We start from the raw sequence: 22,319 nt of genomic DNA on the forward strand, positions 1-22,319 counted from the left end.
GCAAACGAATTCGGCATTGCTAGATGCACGGGTGGCTGGAAAGAATGCCTTCGAATGACATACACAGGTCTATCACTCATTCAGCTCACATGAATATTTTTTCGCGACCGTGCCTCAGCACATTTTTCATTAAGAGGAAGTAGCTCACCTGAATACATAAGACTGTTTGTACACGGCATCAGCCTCGCGGCATTACAACCCAGTTCGGGTAATTCCAAATGAAACTGTCGGCCACAAGTTACAAGTACTACAGAAAGTAACCACGTCAAATAAAACAACAAGTCCACTTGCTGCTGGTCTATATATCTTCCGATAGATAGTTAGGCTATGTATCTTTAGATCCATTAGCGGCCCAGTTTGCACATCTAATAGGAAGGCTTTATTAGGGAGGAAAAAACAAAAACATGCCTAAGCTGAAGTGGTTTGCTGCAGCTCGCTAGAGTGCAGGACTGACTGCAGAGTGCTGAGCAAACACAATTTTTCATTGGTCTCACCCTCTTGGTTGTTTCGTATAAAGATGGTGATATTCACTTTTCTTTTCTGCAAAAAAGAACATGAGTAGATGTTGAGCTAGCTAGTATATTCAACATCTTAAAAGCGCTATATTCAATATTTCGAAAAACTAGATTCAACACTTCAAATAGATAAGATTCAACATTTTCTATGGTCATGCTGAAATAGTACGTATAAAATGTTGAATTTCAAAATTCGTTTTAAAAAATCAAAAAATATATTTATATTGGATCTCATTTTGTTGCATTAAATCTAAAGAACAATATGGTTACATATAAAAAAAACTTTTGTGAAAATACTATAAAAATAAACTAAACCTACGCAATGAACCCTATCCAACCCAACAAAAGTCGTGTTTTTTTCATTTTTATATTTTTCAAAATCGTTTTTTACAGAAATATATTTTCGTTTTCACAATTTACAGGTTTGTACCCCTACCGACCGGCAGGGGGGCAGTAGGGGTCTATATGTAATTAAAATTTTTGTTTTATCGCATGGAGGCCCCTACCGCCCGGCAGGGGGGCGGCAGGCTCCCCCAATTAAAATTTGATGTTTTATCACATGTTTGCTATGTTTGATTGCAATGATTATATTTGTGTGTACGAAACTAAGTATATTATGTATATACTATGTCTAGATGACTTGTTTAATTAGTTAGCAGTGCGTATTTCTCTCGAATTTGGTTGTAACGAATGAAACCTTCAATGTAATATGTTATGTGGTATTTTGTTTAACGTTCTATTTATATTTCGTTCATTGTATCTTATGTGGTATTGTATCATAGAGCCACACGAGGTTCAAGATTCATAAATAAATATAATCATTGCAATCAAACATAGCAAACATATGATAAAACATCAAATTTTAATTGGGGGGAGCCTGCCGCCCCCCTGCCGGGTGGTAGGGGCCTCCATGCGATAAAACATAAATTTTAATTACATATAGACCCCTACCGCCCGGCAGGGGGGGGCGACAGGGCCTGCCGCCCCGCAGATGGGCGGCAGGCCCCCCCTTGCCTGGTGGTAGGGGTACAAACCTGTAAATTGTGAAAATGAAAATATATTTCTGTAAAAAATCATTTTGAAAAATATAAAAATATAAAAAAACTCACAAAAGTCCAAGGTCCTGGCAGAAACGCGCTGCGGCCCAGAGGCCCATAACCATGCATCGCAGGCTCTTGCTTGATATGATCAACCCAGGCCCATATCACACACGAACAGAAAGTATTTGAACAGGATATCCATTGCCCACAGAACCATGCGCAATATAGTAACAGAGGAAAAGAATACTCAGGTTTCCATCCAGAGATTGCGGTTTGCATTAGATATGTTCCCTTCCATCTAACCACCATCTAGTAATAATCCTCTACTACGATACAATACAATACACACGCCAATCAGACGCTACGTACAAAGAATACCACGCACCACCGCACGACCAATGCACGCGTCCTCGCAGCCACCTCGCTCAGACGTTGTCGGGGAGGTCGAAGTGCTGGACGCCGAGCACCTGCAGCGCGGCGTTTTGGACGAAGAGGACGACGCCGCACTTGGCGGCGCGGAAGCCGTCCCAGAGCGCGAACTGCACGGTCCCGGAGACCGTCTTCCTCGCCGAGGCGCCCTCCCGCACGGCGGCCACCTTCTCCAGGCGGCGCACCACGTGGTCGTTCAGCAGCGACTTGCCCTTGTTCTCGCCGCGCCCGCAGTCGGTCACCAGCCCGCTCTCGTACAGCGCCGCCAGCACGCTCGCGCCGCCGCCGCCCTCCACGCGGCTGCGCAGGGAGCCCGTGAAGGACGCCTGCAGCGTCGTCGGGCTCGGCCGCTGGAACGTCACCTGCATGCACGCCACAGCACGCGGATCGGATCGCGTCAGATCAGACATTCAGGTCGTGGTTTCGACGCTGCATCTACAGTGACGGTGACACCCCATCAGCAGAACCAAACCCGTATACGATGGATCTGATTAATTGGTGATTGCAGATCCAACAAACATAAGAACAGTGGCCGACGCATGAGACGTTCTACACCAACAGGCAATCAGAATATCCTGCTTCTGCTTAATTTGCAGACCACTTGATGATCGAACAGTTTCTATACTATTGAATTATCTATATCCGTGCAGATGACATGGTGGCAGCAAGATCGGACATGCGGGGTGATGCTAGAGCTGTGCTGCAAGGAAGTTGTAACTACCTTCATGGCGGGCGCCGGGTACCTGGGCGCGTCGCGGACGGCCTGCGCGAGCGCGTCCTGGTCGGTGCCGACGCAGTGCGCGCGGCCCTGCACGACGACCTGCGGCGTGAAGAGCGTGTCGAGGCGGAGCGCCTCCACGTAGGCCTTCTGGCGCACGGTCCAGGCGCTGGACGCGAAGGGGTCCTTCCACCCGCTGTGATCCCAGTAGTCGACGTGGAACGCCAGCACCACCACGGCCGGCCCGCCGGCGCCCCCGCCCTCCTGCGCCGCGGAGTCCTGCGCCAGCCGCGCCGCCACCGCGTCGGCCTCGGGCGACGCCCCGCACCCCTGCGACGCGAACAGCTCCACCAGCACCGGGCCCGGGGCGGCCAGCTGCTGCGGGTCCTCCGCCGCCGCCGCCGTCGCGGCGCCGCCCCTGCGGCCGAAGCACGCCAGCAGCCGCGGCGCCATCGGTGGTGGTGGTAGGCGAGTAGCTCTCCGGCGGTAGTGGTGCGGTGCAGCTGGGCTAGGTGAACGTCGTGGCGAAGGGAACGAGAGGATCAAGTGATGAGCTCGCTCGCGCGATGGCGTGTGGCGGGCAAGGCAAGTAGTAGGTGTCCCGGGGGCGGTGTGGTGGGGTAGCTGCTAGTGCTAGGTGGGTGGCTCTGAACGTGGCGGTGGCGACGGCAACAGGACACCAGCCTGTCAGAACGCAACTCCTCCTTGGATCTTCGCCGGGCGCTGGATGCAGGCTGCCATGTGTGTTCGTGCCGGCCTAACCTCCCAGCTCCAGCTCCTGCTCCTCTTTCTTTTCCCAGAATTTTTTTTCTCTCTTCTGCTGCGAACTTTGCATTTTCTAAATGTAGATTCACCGGTTCAGTGCGATCTGTAATTACATTATTCTGTGGCCAAGTTCTTTGGGGCCGCTTTAGGGGAATGGAAGGAGAATGGGAAGAAGAGGAGCCGCGGAGCACGCCTTTTGCTTTCACGATCAAAGGGAGGGGCGATGCTTTGCTTGGTCCGGTGTGTCTTGTGGGCGCGGCGACGACCGTGTCGGCAAGTGGTTGGATCCGCCGCGGGGGTGCCACGATTTGTTTAGCGCACAAACAGCAAGACCACGTTCGATCACCTTCTAATCCAATCATGCCACTGGTTTGATAGGCACCGCGCCACGTGGTTTGGTGCGTGTATGATGCCCACGCCGAACAAGGCGCGTAATTTGCAGCCGTGGAATGTTGTGTTCGGGTCGATCAGATACCAGGGCTGCTGGCTCCCGCAAGATGAAGCCGCAGGCGGGGAGCTCCCAGCGAGGGGAGACAGCGATCGGATTTCAATTCGCGCGCGGCGGCGAGTGCGGCGGCGCACCTGATGGTACGTCGACGTCCGACCTGATCTCGGCACCGTCGGCCGGTGTACCGAGTACCGGTGAGAGGGCACTGTCGTCGCCTGTGGGCGTGCCTGGCAAAGTACCATGGTTTATGTGGGCTGGGCTGGGACTGAAGCTATTGTTAGCTCGTTTTGGCTACCGAGGCCTGGCCTGTTTGTCAAGTGGGCAGTACGCCTGTTTTGAACCCACCGCAATCGTGCACGATGATTATGGTAAGCCCAACCTGGGCCTGCCGCCGTTCCTCTCGAGCTGGTGAGGAGTAGCATGGAAAGTAGCAATGGCCTGTTTGGCATACTCAAGGAGGCCCATATAAGTTTACTCCTATGTTTGGGCCACATTTCGGCTTCAAGGTCGAACCCGAAAGATTGCATTCCTCCTGTCCTGGGCGGGGAAGAGTCCGTTTGATCCATTTCGACTCTTGCGGTTCTTGATCGATAATATATCTTGCATCAGTATCGTACAAATCGCAATCTAACATCAATGCTGTAGCAGCTAGATGGGTTGTCGGCCTGCTGCCATGTTTTTAGTCTCCCCCCTAAAACGGTGAAACTTTGTTGTATCCGTAGGCAGGCCACAAAGTCAATTACTCGCATCACGCAGTGATGTGAAGCTTTATCTTTTCCCACGCCGGAGTCCGGTGCACGTGCACCATCGCAGTTTGAACTTTGGAGTCGTTGCGGCTGACGCATGCGTATTACGGAGGCCGGCCTCCAACTCTCCATTTCCTGTTATCAAAAAAAAAACTCTCCATTTCCGCGAACAAGCTGGGGTCGCGGTGCCGAGTCGTGGGGCGGCCGACTCCCCCGGCCGGAGATCCGGACCGGGACCCGCCGTGGCAATCCAAGGCCCACCGTGGCGCACTCGCCTCGTCCGCTGGCGCCGCGCGCGCGGCGCCAGCTGTCCCCGGCAATCCGCTGACCGCCGCTGTCGGTCGTCGCCGAGGCCCCCGCCGGGATCGATCCCAGGTGCTTGGTGAGTCATCAGGTCCTTGACTTCCACGCCTTCAAAATACACGGCAGGGCCATTTTTTTCCACAGCTTGGAACGAAGCCAGCGGCATTAATACTCAACGTTTCCGTGTGATCCAGTTGACAGAACGGAACAACGTTCACCTATCCGATCAGAAAGGAAACTTGTGCACCAGACGCCGACCGACATGCGCGTATTGCAGTTCCCGGCCAAACTTGTTCCCGGCCTTTTGCAGTTTCTTGTCCTAGTAGTACAGTAGTAGCTAAGGTTGCAGATTTACAGAGAATGAACGACGACGATCATGAGGCGCCAGGTCATGAGCCCGTGATGTGTGTGGATAACTGGATATGCTTAGCAGCGAGACGCTGACGAAACGGACCCGTCGCCTGAGTAATGGCGGACTAGGACTAGTAGTCCGCGACTGTGCATGTCAGCAGCCCATGAGTCCATGACCATGCCATGGCTACGAGAGAAACGCGCGGCCGGTGGCGCGGCCCCGAATCGGATCCCGTCACGGGCGCGCGCCGCGCGTCCTCGGAAGGGAAGAAAAAGAAAGGTTTTTTTTACATACCATTACAATTTTGCATATTTGGAAAACTGCTATTATAATTCGGGTATTCTAAATATGCTATTACAATTGTTAAACTCCCTGATTCTTACCATTTTCTATGTATCTCAGCCGCTTGGGTCCATTGTCAGACCCCGGATATGTATGGGCTTATGGACACCCGTTCATCTACGGCGTTAAGAGCTCCTCTCCGTCTAATCCCCTCGCCGTTCTTTTCTCCCTGGCGCCGCAGCTCGCCTACCGCGGCCGGGCAGGAGGCATGCGCCGCTCCCCGCCTCGCCGGCCTGGCGCGCGCAGCGTGCCCAAGCAGGTCCATCTGCTTTCACCGCCAACACAGGTGCCCACTTCCTCATCCTCATCTCCTCCAACGCTCCTCGGGGTCCAGCAGAAGATGTCCCCGACAGTGGCCATGGACCTGCTCGGGCTGCTCGCCGCGGCGTGCCTCCAGTCCTCCACAGATGTACTACCAGGGCCAGCGCTTGAGGTGCACGACACATGCCATCCATCTTATCTTATCCCTTTTCACCACCTATCCAATGCTCCAAGCCGCTCTTTCAATTCGAGTGCTTGCGAGATGCAAGCAAACGGAAGAAGCATTAGTATTTTGTGCTTCGATTTGAACTCCACGACCTCAATTTTTTTCTTTTTCCTTTCAATTGACATTGCAGTCAGAGCTCCCCATCTCCATTTGCTGTTTTCGTATGGTAGCCATCCGCGGTCGTGGTCATCCATCCCCGACCACGACCAGCCAAGCACCGTGTCACCTCGCACGCGGCCGCCTCGTCAACGCGGCTTCTTGCTCGTGTGCGGCCAGCGACCTTAGCTGCTCGCGCGCGCTCCCTGCGCTTGGCCGGCCAGGCGGTGGCTTGCGTGTGTGGCAGCCATGGCGCCGCCACTCGACTGCCGCACGCGCCGCCCAGGCCGACGGTCCCCGCGTGGCCGCCATGGCGCCGCCACTCGCCTGCTCCCCACCCACCGCATGCGCCGCCCATGACCGCCGGTGGTCTTCTTGCTCGTGTGCGGCCAGGCGGCCAGGGTCCTCGTGCAGGGCCGCTCCCCGCGTGCGCACGGCCGACCTTGCGGCGGTGCTCCATCTCGCCCGCGGCTGGTCGGGTGGCATGCGCGCGTGGCCGGCATGGCGCCGCCGCTCGCCTGCTCACGAGGGGGAGATGAGACCGGCGAGGGGTCTGGATTGGACGGAGAGGACCGGAGCTCTTTAACGCCGTAGATGAACTGGTGTCCATACGTCCTTTGATCATGGAGTTCAACAATTGTAATGGCATATTTTAAAATACCCGAATTATAATGGTAGTTCTCCAAATTTGTAAAATTGTAATGGTCTGTATCAAAAAAATCCAAAAAGAAATGGTGGGGGGCTGGGGGGAGCTGCTGCTTCTGCTGCCGGCCGTGCCCGGGATCGGCCGGCCACTTTACACGTCCGCCGGAAGACGGGAAAAAAACAAAGGGTTATCCACAAATTTATCCGGATCACATTGCGTAATCCGCCGCGGCGCCGCGCCAACAACCGCGCGCCTTTCGGGCGCCCGCGCGGATCAGGTTATTTTCCGCAGGTTCCTGGAAAAAGTTGTCACGCGCATTTGCGCCCGCGTGCGCGCAATTAATCCGCCTAATCTAATCCCGTAATCCGGAACGGCCCGGGCGCCGCGGCTTTCTCCCATCCACCCCGCCCGCCTCTCGATCGCTTTCTCGCCACGACGGCGAGCGAGCTCGTGACGGCCATGCCGCTGCTCGCCTGAGCTAGCACGTCGCCGTCGCTCGAAATCGCCCGGCTAGTTATGATCTCGGACCTGCTGGGTTGGTGGTGCAGTGGTGCTCTCTTTTTCGTAGGTGGAGTGGTTGCGTTGGGCATGGGCTTTTCTGGATCCGGGAGCACGGGAGAACTGAGAAAAAGGATCGACTTGGGGCAATGGGGCCCGGATGAGACCGAATCGGGGCGTGGATAAGACGACGCGACCCTACTAGTAGTAGCAGCAGCAGCAGTGCTGGTGTTGCCCGGCGAGTTGGTGTGGCTCCATTTGCCTACCTTTGTATTTATTTCCGACACGCTCTACTCGTTCCTGATTCCGTGATGTAGCACTGCTTGTGTCTGGATAAGACGGAGGAGGACGCGCTTCTTTTCTTTCTCGACATTGTTTTGTGGGCTGGAGACGTGCTTAGTGTGTGGTTACTAAGGACAGTCTCGAGTGTGATAGAAGAGACATGAAAATTAAATTTACTGGCATAGCAACCATATTATGAAGAGAGAAGAGAGGGAGTGTTATGAAATGTGAGAAGAATATCATTACCATAACACTTCTCCAGCTCGGTTATCTAGTTTTTTTTGAAGGAAACGCTCGGTTATCTAGTTCACAGTCAACTATGTCGATAACACTTCCACTGAGACTGACCTAAGAAAACCGGTGGTGGTGGTGGGAAAGTTTAGTTCGGCTGCGTGTTCGTATCGTACAATGATCTGCTCCAAGATCATGCGCGGCGCGTTTACATTGCATCTTTTTGGATGATCGAAATCGCTTACCAACGCCGACTTGGCAGATGTTCTAGAAGATAGCTTGCAGACCTTCTCTCAACAAAAGTCACTAGTAGTAGTGGTTGAGGCAACGGATCACGCATACTACACACAGCACAACCAGGGGCGGATCTACATGGGGGGCTAGGGGGATCAAGCCCCCCTACCTCCCCAAGATACATGGAAGCTCCTCTAAGCTCCCCAACATTTTTGGGATGAAACAATGAAGAGAAAGTGGGGAGGAAGAGGAAGAAAAGAAGAGAAAGAAGAAGAGAGTTAATATGAGCCCCTTTAGTTGTTCAACCTAGATTCGCCGCTGAGCACAACGCAGTAGTAGTACGCGCGTACGCCTAGTCCTCCTACCTGACGCACCTGCCTGTAAGCTGGACTGGCCGCGTGTCAGGTTGCCGCGGGAGCGCGGCGCCCTGGAGAGCCGGAGCGGAGTCGTTATCCCTTCCATCTAATTCCAGCAGGGCGCGTCGTCAGTAGGAATGGCAATGGTTACTCGAAATTCGAAATCTGATAGGTTTTCGCTCTATTAGGATACGGGTTTGGTCAACTTTTAGACCCGTGTATTTATTAATGGACACAAAATCCTATCCGTTGGGTTTATGGGCATGGATTTGTTCCTATAATACCAGAACCCGTGAACCCATGAGTTTTTTTAAAGGGATAAGTCTATTTTACAACCTCGAACTAGTCAAGAAGTCTATTTTTTATTGGCCCAAGTTTTTATGAAAGTTTTTGAATTCCTTCGCAATGCTCAAATTTGATTCCTCAAATTTTAATTTATGAATTTTCTATAGAACTTGGGCCAATAAAAAGTACCTAACTAAACTAAATAAAAAATTATGAATTATCATATTTTAATGTATTTTTATCATAGGTTTAGCTGACCTAAAAATTCAAGGAATTTTAAATTCTACCTATTTTTAAAATTTTATAATTCAAATTTCTTTATGTCTATTGTAGCACATCTAGCCAAAATAGATTCCATGTCTTTTGATCTACCTCCCAAAAAATATCATGATTTTTAGACAATATTAACTATGCTTTCTTTATTATTTAATTGAGAGAGGTGTGAAATTCCAGAAATTCGGAAATTTTACTATAGCAAAACCGCCTTTGGCTGAGCCAGGGTTGTTTTTCAAACGGTTTAGTTAGTTGGAGGTGTAGGATGTCCGGTTTCGTAGTTCAAGGGCCAAAATCGGACTATCGTGATAGTTCAGAGTTGAAAAACAGACTTTTCCCTTTTTTTAAACCCGATCCAACATAGAGCAATGTCATTTTATTTCGTGAGTTTATAACAAATTTAACATCTCTTTTCCCTCAATTCATATTTTAGTGAACCCTTAAGTGGTAGTGAACATAGATTTTTTACTCATAATACGCGACAAATGATGTTTAGTTTGTTAGTGAACATAGATTTTTACTCATAATACGCTACAAATGATACTATGTTAAATTTATTGATTATAAAAAATTTGTATAGTAAAGTGTAGACCCACGGGTAACCCGTGGGTACCCGCTAACCAGATGGGTTTGGGTTTGGGCAAAATTCTAAACCCGACACGGGTATGGGTTTTTTAATGGGTTCAAATATTTTTCATGGGTTTGGATTTGGGATGGCAAAACCCGATGAGTTTAGACCCGTTGCCATCTCTAGTCGCCAGAGATTGATCGGATTCAGGCGCGACACCCCCCCGGGTTCCACGTGATGCGAAGCAAAAACGGAAAAGGGAAAGGGAAGAGGAGAACGAACAAGGGCTCGCGTTTCAGCATGCATGTTCTGATGCTCGCCGGCTTCTTCCACGGATTCCGCCAGCTGGTGGCAAATCATAGGCAGCTCCCGTGAGCCCGCGACCACGATGCGTGGCCGCCGTGGACGGAAATGGCGATGATTCTCGGAGGCCCCCCGTCCAGTTCCATCGCATCATCTTCTGAAGCGCGAACGACCTCTCAAGAGATTTTCATCGTCCAATGGAAGCTTCATGCTTATCCGGGCGCCACGATCGGTCGGCAGATGCGAATAGCTTTGCTGTCGTGGTAGCAAACAGCGAGGAAATCCATGCCCACCATACAGCTCCTTTGAAATGACTCACATGTTTGAACGAACATAGTACTACTATTTTGCAGCCGTTTTCCTGAATCCCTCAACTCTCTTTGTTTCTTTGAAAGAAATTCCTCAACTCTCAGCTTAAAAAACTCGTGCTAGTTGATCTTGGTCACCATGTGAAATCAATCAAAACGCTGCGATTTTATATTTTAGTATCTTTTCGGCAATGCAAGTGTCAGCTAAACAGGAAGGAAATCCGTGCTACCCTACGACTACTTTTGAAATCGATGACATTTTACTTCAAAAAAAAAGAGAAAAGAAATCGATGACATGTTTCAACGAACATAGTACTATTTTGCAGCTGTTTTCCTGAATCCCTCTAACTCTTTGAAAGGAATTCCTCAACTCTCAGCTTAAAATATTCGTGCTAGTTGATCTTGGTCACCATGTGAAATCAATCAAAACGCCGCGATTTTATATTTTAGTATCTTTTCGGCAATGCAAGTGTCAGCTTTAATTGCTGTGGATCTCACAGTCAGTACCCAGTAGTCAGCAAGAGTCCATGCACACGGAAAAAGGCAGAGTTTAAAATTTGCAACTTGCATTCATATTTAAATCAGATTTTGATCCACACCGTACCCACCACATCGAGTATCCGAAACAAAGAAAAAAGAAGACAGGAAACGAAGACTTGTTGACCGTTGGTCAACATCCAGTCACCCTACCTAATGCGACGATTTATAATACAGTGAATCCTTAAAACTTTTGAACTTCCCGCTAAACCCGAAGAATAATAATTCCGTATGAGTAGATAATTGCCCGACACCGTCAGCAGCGAGCGACGGCCGGGCGTCACGGACGCACGGCCGGCCGGCTACTGCGCGCCGCCGCCGAGCTTCAGAGCTTGCCGTTGCCGTTGGCGCCTTGCATCTCGAGGTCGGCGCCGACGTGCACGTCCTCGTCGCGGATGAAGCGGCCCCAGTACCAGTGCGACTTCCACACGAGCACCATCTCCTCGATGGGCACGTTCTTGGTCTCCGGCAGGAAGAGCGCCACGAAGATAGTCATCACCACCACCCAGGCGCCGAAGAAGAAGAAGAGGATGAACTTGAAGCGGCACAGCATGGGGAGGAAGGCCTGCGCGATGATGAAGGTGCAGAGCATGTTCACGGACACGTTGATGCTCTGCCCCGCCGACCGGATCTCCAGCGGGAAGATCTCGCTGGGCACCAGCCACCCGAGGGGCCCCCACGACCAGGCGAACCCGGCCACGTACGCGCAGATGAAGAGCACCACGATGGCGGCGTAGGCCTTGGGGATCTCGGCCACGCCGGAGAAGCCGAACTTGGCGCCGATCAGGCTGCCGACGACGATCTGGCAGGCGAGCATCTGGGTGCCGCCCTGCAGGAACAGCTTGCGGCGGCCGAGGCGGTCCACGGTGACGATGGAGACTAAGGTGGCGAAGACGTTCACGAGGCCCGTGATGACGGCGGACATGAGCGAGGCGTCGTCGGCGAAGCCCAGCGTCTTGAAGAGCACCGGCGCGTAGAACATGATGACGTTGATGCCGGTGAGCTGCTGGAACATGGGGATGACGATGGCCATGACCAGCTGCGGCCGGTAGCGCGGCTGCAGGATGTTGCACCACGGGTGCGCCACGAGCTTGGACTCGTCGCTGGCGGCCACCAGGTCGTTGTACTCCTCCTCCACGTCCTCCGTGCCGCGCACGCGCTTGAGCATCCGCTTGGCGGCGGCGGTGTGGCCGCGGTCGATGAGGGAGTTGGGGGTGTCGGGCAGGAACAGCGCGCCCACGGCGATGATGGCCGCCGGCACGGCGGCGAGCGCGAGGCTCACGCGCCAGCCCCAGCCGCCCTTGATCTTGGCGGTGCCGTAGTTGATGAGGTTGGCGCACAGGATGCCGATGGTGATCATGAGCTGGAACCCGATGTTGAGCATCCCGCGGAGGCGCGCCGGGGCCATCTCCGACAGGTACACCGGCACGGACTGGTTGGCGAAGCCGACGCCGATGCCGAGCAGGACGCGGCCGAGGATCAGCACGACCACGTTCTTGGCGGCGCCGTTGAGCGCGGCGCCGATCAGGAACGTCACGCCGCCGCCGAACATGGACCACTTGCGCCCGGCCACGCGCGTCACCGTGGCGGCGAAGAAGGAGGCCACCAGCGCGGCGAGGTAGAGCGAGGAGGTGAACATGGTCAGCAGCTGGCTGTCGAACTTGCAGTACTGGTTGCTCTGGTTGCGCTCCGCCTCTTGCTCCTTGCGGTACACCGACGGGAAGAACTTCATCAGGAACGGGTTCATCGACGTCACGCCACCTGAACACCATTGCAGAACGTCAGTATTTTTCTTTTTCTTTGGCACTGATTTTGCTTGCAGTACTACTATTCTAATTTTCTGAAGGAATGATCTGAGGTAATATTCTTTTTTGTTTAATTGCAAGAAGGCTAGGTGATGCATGGAAAGATTCTTCTTGGCTTTGCAAAGAAAGAATCTGGGTAATGGAATAAAGAAAAGGATGGGAATATTACAGTTTTGTTTGTATGTGTAAAATCATGCGTCGGCTCTCTCGACACCACGGTAGGTGAACTGCGCCCGAGAAAAAAAAAGGAATACCCTGATTCCCAAGAACAGAGCAGCAGCGTGCGAGATGCAAAAGAGTTTGCCTCGCTCTTCTAATCACAACCATGTTTTTCTTTTAAAAAAAGAAGAATATCGAGAAGAAGAAGATGAACAGGAGCAGAGGGAGGCGTGGCGTACCGGAGATCCCGATGTCATATCCGAAGATGAGGCCGCCGGTGGCGGCGACGATGCAGGCGAGGAGCACAAACATGGTGAGCTTGCCGGGGTAGTCCTTGGCCCCTCCGGTGTTCACCACCACGCCGCCGGCCATTGCGACAGCTCACCACTCAACCAGAAAAGGCGCAGAGCTTTCGCCTCTCAAGAATCAAGAAGATCACAGGCTAGCCCCACACGAAAAGGCCTATGCTTAATTGAATCGAACCGAGGAAGAACGGGAAGTGCTCGTGAGCGCCCAGAGATGGAACGTCGACGAGTGCAGGGGAGAGGAAGTTCAGAGGCGAACGATGGCCATGATGCTGGAACGGGGGAGGAGCGGGCGGGCATTTATAGGCGGGGAGAGGGGGCCTCCATAGGGGAAAAAAATCCTATATAACACTGAATAAAAACTCTAATTCCTTATCAATACTAAATATTGTTTTCCTTCCTTGTTGGACATCAAAAACTTTATCTTTTATTCCTTTCTCGGCACTTGAGTTGGAGGGTGGGGCTGCCAGCGTGGGCCCGGCGCTCCCCTCCTGTGCCCCTCCAGTCGGCGCCCGTTTCCCGTTCATTAATTGTGGCCGTGGATAAATCTTTATCCGGCCACCGACCCCAACCCCAGTTTCCTTCCTGGAAAGACCCCGGGCGGCAATTAATGTGAACACGCTGCCGGTGCAGGCGCAGCTGCTTTCCCCTCCGGCGATGGCGGAGGCGGAGGGCCGCCTCGCCGCCGACTACCCGCGGCGCGCGCGCGCGCGCGCTCGCGATGGGCTGGCGACGCTATCCGTTCTCTCTTCCCTCGCGTTTTCGCTGCAAATGTAAACGCGCAATGGATAGCGGAATTTAGATTTGGGAGATTACAATTAGTGGCCGAATCTCCTGTGCTGGTGCCTGGATCCTGGAGTACCACCGGCTGACGACTCGGCGACAGGTCATTCGTGGCGCAGCACCCCGTCGGAGGCGCGACTTGCTGACGCGGAACCGGCTGTGTGTGAAAGTGCAGAGCACATGTGGATAGGTCAACGGTGGTTAAAACCAGAGCAAGCTCAATAAACTAGCTGCGAAATGGGAAAGTTGAACAAAGAGTACAGTGTACTACCAGTACACTGTAGCTGTCGCTTTCTCGAAATAAGGCAGCTGCATCGGTTGCAAAGATGGTCTCGCGTCTGCATGTGTTTCACCCTTGTTTCGCTCGGCACGATGGCTGGCGCCAGTGAACGTTGCTGCCATGGAAATTAATGCCTGGCTCAACAGATTTATTTTTCACTTAGGTTATCGGTCTGACCTCACCCGACGGATGATGTGCCAGAGGTTATCAGCAGGTTAACCACATACTGTAACTCGTTGAAATCAGGTAACTGGATGCGCTTATTATGATGAAGCCGTGACATGCTGATGCAAAGTAAAGAGCTCAAATTGGCTGCATTCACCGAACACATGACGGGGGCCATGAAAGTTGGACTTGGGCGAATGATGGAGGCATTATTTGACACAAGCGCCTGGCTCTCGCAATCAAGGTGCGCGGGGCTGGCTGCGTACCCGTCGAACACAGCTAATACGCTATCACACGAGACGACCGTGCCCCTCGTCACGTAGTACGACCTGCTTGGTCCTGTGCCGACCAGTGCGCCAACAGCATTTCCCGAGCCGGAGGGATTTTTCTTTTTTCGCACTGGCTCGCGCGTCGCTGGGCGCGCCGGCCGCCCCGCCGGAGTCAAAGGGGCCGTTCAACGGAGTCGCAGGCGCAGCCGCCCGGGGGGCGGCTAGCTGGCCGCCGGATCGCAGGCAGGTGTCGACGTCGCCGCGTCGCGGAGGCGACCGGGACGCGCGCCGCCCGTATGCGATATGTCCTGGTCGCGTGCGAGGGACCGAGAGCACGGCCAAACGCCGATCACGATCCTAGCCTCGCCATCGATTGATATGGCAAGTTGTATGTAGCTGCCAGCGGCGGACCCAGGATTTGAAGTTAGGGTATGCCTAGAAAAAAAAACCAATGTCATTAGTATAGTCAAATATACAATTCGGTAATACACTTATATTATTCTCCAACAATTAACAATTCGCTTTACATGTAAAAATCCATAAAAGTCGATCACTAATTTAGAAAAGGTCTCATAATACTTTAACTTCAGCAAATATAAGTTTGAAACTTGCATAAATTACATTGTAAAAAAATTGGAACACATGTTAAAGCTTTATCTTTACACTTCATAGTGGCTTGAAAATATTAACTGTCATTCTCAAATATCAAGCTCAACTAAAAATGACCAAACAAATGACTCCTAAATTTCTCAGATGATTTTTCACTAGATTGACTGCAGAGAATAGAATCAACAACAATGCCAACGGACACACCAATTAAAAACTGAATTCACGCTTGCAGTTTGCATTCAGAAGCAGGAAAAAGATGGACTAGGCTTACAGCTCTTGCTAGCTTCACGGCCGCTTGCCGCTCCAGCGTCATGGGCTCATGGCGTCTGGATCGAGCAGCGTGGCATGGAGGGCTGGACGAGTACCTAGAGCAGATGCAAAAGTCCTGCTCGCCAGTCGCGCACTCGCGCCGCGCATTAGGGCGTCGCGTGGCTCGAGAGCCTGGCGCCGTGGAAGCATGAGTGAATGACGAATGGTTGGATGGGCCATCGGGCAGAGGGGTGGGTATGCGACCAAAAGGGCTGGTGGGCTGAACTTCTAATTGATCAGTTAGTTTGTTGGGCCAAAATCTAGGTAGTCCCAGGCCTACCTGGACTACCTGCTGGGTCCGCCTCTGGTAGCTGCTATATTTTTTGTCAGAAAGATGATGCAGATCTCGACGGTCGGGAGCAGCGCTAGCCTATGTCGGTCTCTGCTGTAGCACTGGCAGCCGCGGTGGGGCTTGGGCTGCTTCCCATCACAGCAGGAGCGGGTACTTTTGAACTTGATCCATCTTTCCTCTCGTGGTCCAAACCCTGGTTCAATGCGCGGAGTACGTTTCGTGCACAAAAATGTAGGACTACTCGATGAACCGCGGAAGAGCATGCATGCCAGCAGGGCGGTAGCTAGACAGCTAGTAGGTGGTGACCCTAAGTAAAAGGCTTTTCTTAATTTCTTTCAAAAAAAAACCAAGAAGCACATGGCATGTATCAGTACATAGACGCATGAGGCATCGCAGATGCTTGTTCCTCCACAACTCTTGCAGCTTGCGGAACGCCGACACCGCTAGCTAGTCGGCCCTAGGCCCGTCGTCTCTTCCGCTATGCCGCTGGTCCCCGGTGCAAGGAGGGGACGGGACGGGGAAGGCACAAGGCAGGCATGGCATGCGATCCGAGTCAACGGTCGACTGGGATACGCGAGGGAGACGGGCCGTGGATCGGGGCACGAGCAAGGAGAGGACGATGCGCGTGCGTCACCGCAACGACGAGCCAAGCCGACGACGGGGTCCGGCGACCGGCGGCGCTGAGGTCAAGCCCAAGACGCCATGTGAGCCTGGCCTTGTTTGGTTGATCTAGCACACAACTTCTGGAAAAAAGAATCTCGCATGCATGGAATACTAAATGAAGTCTATTTGCAAAAAAATTTTAGGGATGAGTATAACTTTTCGTGACGAATCTAATGGCGGTAATTAATCGATGATTGGCTACAGTGATACTATAGTAAACATCATCTAATCATATGGTCAAAGGTCTCATTAAATTCTTCGGGGTTCCTAACGCAGAAGTTCTGGTCTCGCGAGTCATCGACTCATTGCCAACCACTGCTGCGAGTAGTACTGTACTTGTGATGGGCTCTACTGTCTGTCGCCGGGATAAGACCCCCAGTTGAGATTTGACTTGATAATTGAGACGCTGGCATTTCTTTTAAAACAGATATTCCCTCCGTCCAAAAAAATATAAATTTTATTTTTCGAGAAGTCAAATAACTACAATTTTGATTAAATTTATAAAAAAATACTAACATTTCTATTTCCGAATAGATGTAGTATAGAAATATATTATACGATTAATCTAAAAATATTTATGTTGTAACACAAATATTAATACTATTTTATATAAATTTGATTAAATTTTAAATTATTTGACTTCTGAAAAAAAAAATTACATTCTTTTTTTAGAACGGAGTAAGTACTTACAGCAGCCAAGGTCGGCTGCTGCGTGCTGCCCAGGTCGGCTGGCAGTGGCAAGGCAAGAGCCCCCCAAAAAATGTGCGGGTGCTGTGGTCCGTGCTGACCTTTTGGGGTAAGTGGGCCCTGCAAGCAGCCTCGTTTGAATAGTCTCCTAGAGAGAGGTGGGTGTGCTAGACTCCGGTCCACCAATCAACATCCGAGTCCAAGAATTTTCAGACTAGCGGACAAAGAGGAGAGCTGCTGCAACTTTGCATGGTGCGTTGCATCGCACCGTTTGTCTGTCTACAGTGCCGCCTTTTGGACCCATCGTTGGCCGTGCGAGATGCACATTGTCACATTTGAATACTGTTATTACTATGCAATCATGGAAATTCAGAATAAACTAGTGGTACTTGCCAATACTAAAATATGTTACCTGCCATTTAAACTGCTCAAAGTCCTATGGAACTGATCAGCTGCGCGATAGCAGTAGCACCACCAGCAGCAGAGATGAACAATGTGCCGCTACCAGTAACCAAGCCGGAGTTCTAAAACCCTTAGCTTTACGTGGTGGAAAGCTCGCCGGCGGTTCTCGCGCCATTTTTTTAGTTCTTCGAGTGCAGGACAGCTTGGGCTTGGTGCTCCTCCATCCACCAGACACTTACTAAAAAAAAAAGGTGCGGCCGTTGCGCAGGTTTATTTTGAGACTTTTTGTACCGTTCATGTGTGCTTTACGGCTCTACGTACCCCCAAGACCACAAGCGTCAAGCGCTGTGACCTGACCTGCGATATGTTTAATGTTTACACCGTATGTATCCAAATAAAGCAGGAGTCAATTACAGTGACACTCAAGACCAGAGGATACGATGCAAAGTTTTCTTACTTGAGCGTATGATTCTTTTCAGGGTCAATGCTGGGGACTCTTAGTCTCACCGGTAGATCGGTCTCACGGCTGCCTCGACAGTTAAGACTGTCAATTATTTTCACTGTCACATTCAACCAGCTAGTAACTAGTAAGGCAAGTCTATCCAGCAGGAATATTCATCGTCAGGGTGGGAGCTTATAACACGTACGTGAACTTAAGGCGTGCGTCTCTCTTTCACTCGTGTCGCTGCACGCAAAGGCCTAAACGCGTGTGCGGCTAGCTGATCCTGCCGCCGGGCAATATACTAGTAGTGCATGTCAAGCAGATTCCTTTTTCATCACATCAAGGAAGCGGCCCCGCCAGTGATCATACCTAGTGCGACTGAGCTTAAAGCTGGTGGGAGATAGATAGGGACTGAACTACTTTTGGAATCGACATGTGCAAAACGGGCGTCCACAATTAAAGTTAAGTTTGCTTTGGTTAATTAACAGGCCCGTTTTTTGGCCCGTGCGGCCCGTGCGACCGCACAGGGCCCCCAAATTTTAAAGGCCCCCAAAATATAATAAGTATACTAGGTGTAGTTATATAATGATTTTTATTTTAATTGTGTTTCGAAGCAAATTGTGGCCCAGATACATCAAAGAAGATGAAGCGTCGTCCAATCTGCAGTCGCGATATCCTTTCCGCTTCCTCGCCTGGGTCGCGACGCAGCGTCGCAGGACAGGCGGCACCGCGGCAGGCCTGTCGCGCACGACGTGTTCCGCCAATCCGCCTAGACGACGTCGCCGTCGACGCCCTAGTGCCCTGCATCTAGTAGACCGCTCGGAGATCGCGTGGTGGACTGGTGGTGGCCTGGCGCCCTGCGCCCTTGGCCCCTGCGCCCTGCCTGCCTGCCTGGCCCCCGACGTCTCACGGCTCACGCCTGCACCAGGTAAGGTTCCGCCCTCACACAATGTTGCTTTTTTAATGTTCTCAAAAAAAAAAAATGTTGCTTTTTTAATTACTAGTTCCAATCCAAATGCATATATTAATTTTTTTTGTTTCTATTGCTACTCATGTCTTCTAGAAAATATGCATCTGGTTATCAAAAGCGTCAAAAGAAACAGAAGGAAAATCTGATATTGAAATCTTCTTGTGATAATCTTGAGGCCATCCTTAAAAGAGATGGAAAATCTGATATTGATGCTACCGAGAGCTGTATGGAGAGTTGAGAATTCTTCGAGATTTCTTTCCAAGAGAAGATATGGGTGCAATCGAAATTCTAAAGTTTTTGAAGCGGCGTGATTGCTTTCCCAATGCAACAATTGCATATAGACTTATGTTGACTATTCCAGTGAAGTGACGGTTGCATCAGCAGAACGAAGTTTTTCTAAATTAAAGCTATTGAAATCCTACTTACGTTCTACAATGACACAAGAAAGACTTAATGATTTGGCCATGATAGCACTTGAGGGTGATCTGTTGGAGAAGATTGATTATGAGCGTATAATTGAAGAATTCATTTCAAAGAACACTCAAAGAATGACGTTCTTCAAGTGAAGATCATGCAAATTGCAAAGAAGAGTTGAATAATGAATGAATAGGTATGTTAATTCTTGAAATATCTTATTTGCATGCACTATGCTATAACATATATGTTATTTTTATAGTAGCTATTATTAGGCCACTAGGCCCTGGTTCATAGTTTCGCACAGGGCCTCCGGATTTGTCGGTACGGCCCTGTTAATTAATTATATATCCTTACCACTCCAAGTACAAATTAGGCCAATCTTAGTGGGAGTGTCGTCTGAGTATTATGGGCATTAATTTTGCTGACATGACAACCTCATTATGAAGAGAGAGGAGAGGAAAATTCATGGAATGTGAGAGAAGTGTGATGGTGATGGCACTCCTACGGCTCGATTATCTAGTTTACTGTCTTGTTAATTGTGTCGATGACACTCTCACTAAGATTTTTTCTCTTTTTCATCCTGGTCCTAATCAAAAGCATTTGAGTTGGCAGGAGTGGAAACTTGCATTGTCGCACTATCTTTCTCCATGTATGTAATCTGATTTCACTACCAAGGCAACGAGAAATCTAAGAGGGGTCGCACTCTCTCCTGTAAGATGGAGCACACGGCCTCGCGGACTGCATTCTGTGGTTATTATCAATTCCAAACGCTAATGCCAGTAATGCCATCCTAGTCACGCGTAATCATGTGCGGATTCTGGTCTACATTCTTCCAAAAAAAAAGATTCTGGCCTACATTCTTCCGAGAATGACATGCGGCTTGTAATTGAAAAAGAACTACACTATATTCTCAGAATTTCGGGGCCACGCTTGACGGGCGCTGCTTGCTTGGGTGCCGACAGTGGCTCGTCAGCTATCACCGTTCCCGACGGGGTGCTCCGTGTTCCCTCCGCTGCGATTTGTTTTGATTTGGAATCCCATGTGTTGGGCACTTGTGAACCGCAGCGATTCACCGCGTTCGGCAGGCTGGAGCTGGAGACTGGAGTTGGAATGTTGTGAGAGAAAAATACTGTTGGGCTGGCTGGAGCTGGAGTAGTGTGAGAGAAAATTACTGTAGCGCTGGAGGAGACTGGGCCAGCTGAACCCCGAATGTGTGTGGTGTTGGGGGCATGCAGGAAACGTAGGTGTGGCAGAGGCACCGAGATGAAAGGCACCTCGGAGCGAGGCGGACGTCCGGTTCAGTTTGGATCATACAGAGCTGCAGACCGGTCGAAAGGCGGACCAGCGACGCATTCGGGGTGTGTTTAGATCCGCGAAGAGATGGTAGAAAAAATCACATTGTACACTGTAGCACTTTTTGTTTGTTTGTGTTAAATATTGTCTTACCATGACCTAACTAGGCCAAAAAGATTCGTCTCGCAACGTATATCAAAACTATGCTATTAGTTTTTTTTATTTACATACATTTATTACTCTATGTATGAATTATTTTCTATATTCAATATTTCGATGTGATGGAAAATTTGGAGGAAATGAACACAGCCTCGGAGACGGTAAGGGCCACGTCGTACGGCATGGGGAGCTAGCTTCTGGCAAAAACTGGAAAGTTGAGAGGCCACTGGGCGCTTCTGGTCGAAAAATATCAGTACAGTACATCGAAGTGCTGGGCCTGGGTGCGTTCGAGCGAGAGAACCGCTTATGGGTCTCTACTCTCTAGTGGATCTCTTCACGCTGACAGGCCCGGGGCGCCGCATCGCAAGGCCCGACGACTGTATATGTGGTGGGCTGTGGAAGCCCATTGAGCCGCACCGCCTGAGGCCCGACACAGAATGGGATAAAAAGATGCGTTTGCCGGGAGTCGAACCCGGGTCTATTGCTTGGAAGGCAATTATCCTAACCGTTGGACTACAAACGCCTTCTATTTTACAAAAATTACTGTTGTTTTACAAATCCATTAAAGCATTCTAGCACAAGGGCCTTCTCTGTTCACCGGGCTAAGTTTTCTGTAGGCAGGTCAACTCAACAAAAAAAGGTTGGGAAGAAAACAGAGTCAGATTAACATAATCTCCGGATGATGTAGTAGCCAACCTAACCCAACAATCACCTCACGGTCTTCCAGAATCCCGGAACATCTTTCAGCATTGATGACGTTCCAGAACAAAAAGCTTTTGATTGCTGCAGAACGGCGCCGTCCCTCCCTCAACTGCCTTGGACTGCGCCTCCAATGCCACTAGCCCACTACTACGCAGTTGACGGTGCGACCAATTGCAAGGTTGGCCGGTGTTGGAACCTGGAAATCGAGCAGAATTGCTTTGCTAGTTTGCTTGCTGGACACTCGTTTTCATGTGTTCACTGCTCAGTGAATGGCTGCTGGAAAAGGCAGGTCGCCTGATTGAGTGGTGACTGGGGAACAAACTACTGATTGTTACTGAACTTTCATGAATAAATGATCCGTGTTTGGAGAAGGTTAGGCCACTGTCTCTGGAACTCTGGCTGAAGCTTCTCACGACAGGTCGAGTAGCCGGTGCCGGTAGGATGTTCTCCAACTGCCATCTCGGCTAATATCTCTCAAGTCCAACTGACTGCTCAAACATCTTGTCTGAAACTTGAAGCAAACGAATGCTCCTAGTGCTAGTCCTCTAGCAGGGGCTGACCTGACTGTTCGGCTGAGTGGGGGACAGGAAACTAGAAACGCAGCCATCAAGCTAATGCCAATGTTGCGTGTCTCCTTCAGCCATTGGTCATCCGGCTCTCGACAGCGAGGTTTGAGCAATATTAGCACGGACAGGAAGGTCCACGCTCCAGGACCTCGGCGTCAAGAACACGGGGTTATGCAATGCGACGCTGGAAGTTTCCACTGGTCCAGGTTTCAGATTCAGTCATACAGTACTGCAGTTGCATGTAAAGCAGTGTACTGTTCAACGGCCGTGCTTCTGCATC

General features: G+C 50.8%; 3 protein-coding genes and 1 non-coding gene across 4 annotated transcripts; 1 reads left to right on the forward strand and 3 right to left on the reverse strand.

Moving 5' to 3' along the window:
* Nucleotides 1-1,737: 1,737 nt before the first annotated feature.
* Nucleotides 1,738-3,322, reverse strand: LOC120691329. Its single transcript, XM_039974373.1, has 2 exons — nucleotides 2,706-3,322; nucleotides 1,738-2,346 (listed from the first exon to the last, which is right to left on the reverse strand). Exons 1-2 carry the CDS (start codon nucleotides 3,153-3,155, stop codon nucleotides 1,981-1,983), a joined length of 816 nt encoding a protein of 271 aa, XP_039830307.1. The 5' UTR covers nucleotides 3,156-3,322; the 3' UTR covers nucleotides 1,738-1,980.
* Nucleotides 3,323-5,648: 2,326 nt separating this feature from the next.
* Nucleotides 5,649-6,855, forward strand: LOC120691338. Its single transcript, XM_039974379.1, has 2 exons — nucleotides 5,649-6,091; nucleotides 6,276-6,855. Exons 1-2 carry the CDS (start codon nucleotides 5,708-5,710, stop codon nucleotides 6,825-6,827), a joined length of 936 nt encoding a protein of 311 aa, XP_039830313.1. The 5' UTR covers nucleotides 5,649-5,707; the 3' UTR covers nucleotides 6,828-6,855.
* Nucleotides 6,856-10,771: 3,916 nt separating this feature from the next.
* LOC120691346 (sugar transport protein MST6-like) lies at nucleotides 10,772-13,424 on the reverse strand. The gene is made up of 2 exons (XM_039974390.1): nucleotides 12,966-13,424; nucleotides 10,772-12,523 (listed from the first exon to the last, which is right to left on the reverse strand). The coding sequence occupies exons 1-2, from the start codon at nucleotides 13,096-13,098 to the stop codon at nucleotides 11,088-11,090; spliced, it is 1,569 nt and encodes a 522-aa protein (XP_039830324.1). The 5' UTR covers nucleotides 13,099-13,424; the 3' UTR covers nucleotides 10,772-11,087.
* A 7,798-nt stretch (nucleotides 13,425-21,222) lies between these two features.
* TRNAG-UCC lies at nucleotides 21,223-21,294 on the reverse strand. Its single transcript has one exon. It is a non-coding gene; the product is annotated as a tRNA-Gly (tRNA).
* Nucleotides 21,295-22,319: the final 1,025 nt, after the last annotated feature.

This window comes from Panicum virgatum, chromosome 2K, assembly GCF_016808335.1.
Source record: "Panicum virgatum strain AP13 chromosome 2K, P.virgatum_v5, whole genome shotgun sequence".
In the NCBI taxonomy this organism is placed as follows: Eukaryota; Viridiplantae; Streptophyta; class Magnoliopsida; order Poales; family Poaceae; genus Panicum; species Panicum virgatum.

Coding starts and splice junctions, on each gene's coding strand:
- LOC120691329 (XM_039974373.1), bottom strand. CDS start 3,155: ATGGCGCCGCGGCTGCTGGCGTGCTTCGGCCGCAGGGGCGGCGCCGCG. Junction 2,347..2,705: donor ACCCGGCGCCCGCCATGAAG/GTAGTTACAACT, acceptor GCGTGCATGCAG/GTGACGTTCCAGCGGCCGAG.
- LOC120691338 (XM_039974379.1), top strand. CDS start 5,708: ATGTATCTCAGCCGCTTGGGTCCATTGTCAGACCCCGGATATGTATGG. Junction 6,092..6,275: donor TACCAGGGCCAGCGCTTGAG/GTGCACGACACA, acceptor TTGACATTGCAG/TCAGAGCTCCCCATCTCCAT.
- LOC120691346 (XM_039974390.1), bottom strand. CDS start 13,098: ATGGCCGGCGGCGTGGTGGTGAACACCGGAGGGGCCAAGGACTACCCC. Junction 12,524..12,965: donor ATATGACATCGGGATCTCCG/GTACGCCACGCC, acceptor AATGGTGTTCAG/GTGGCGTGACGTCGATGAAC.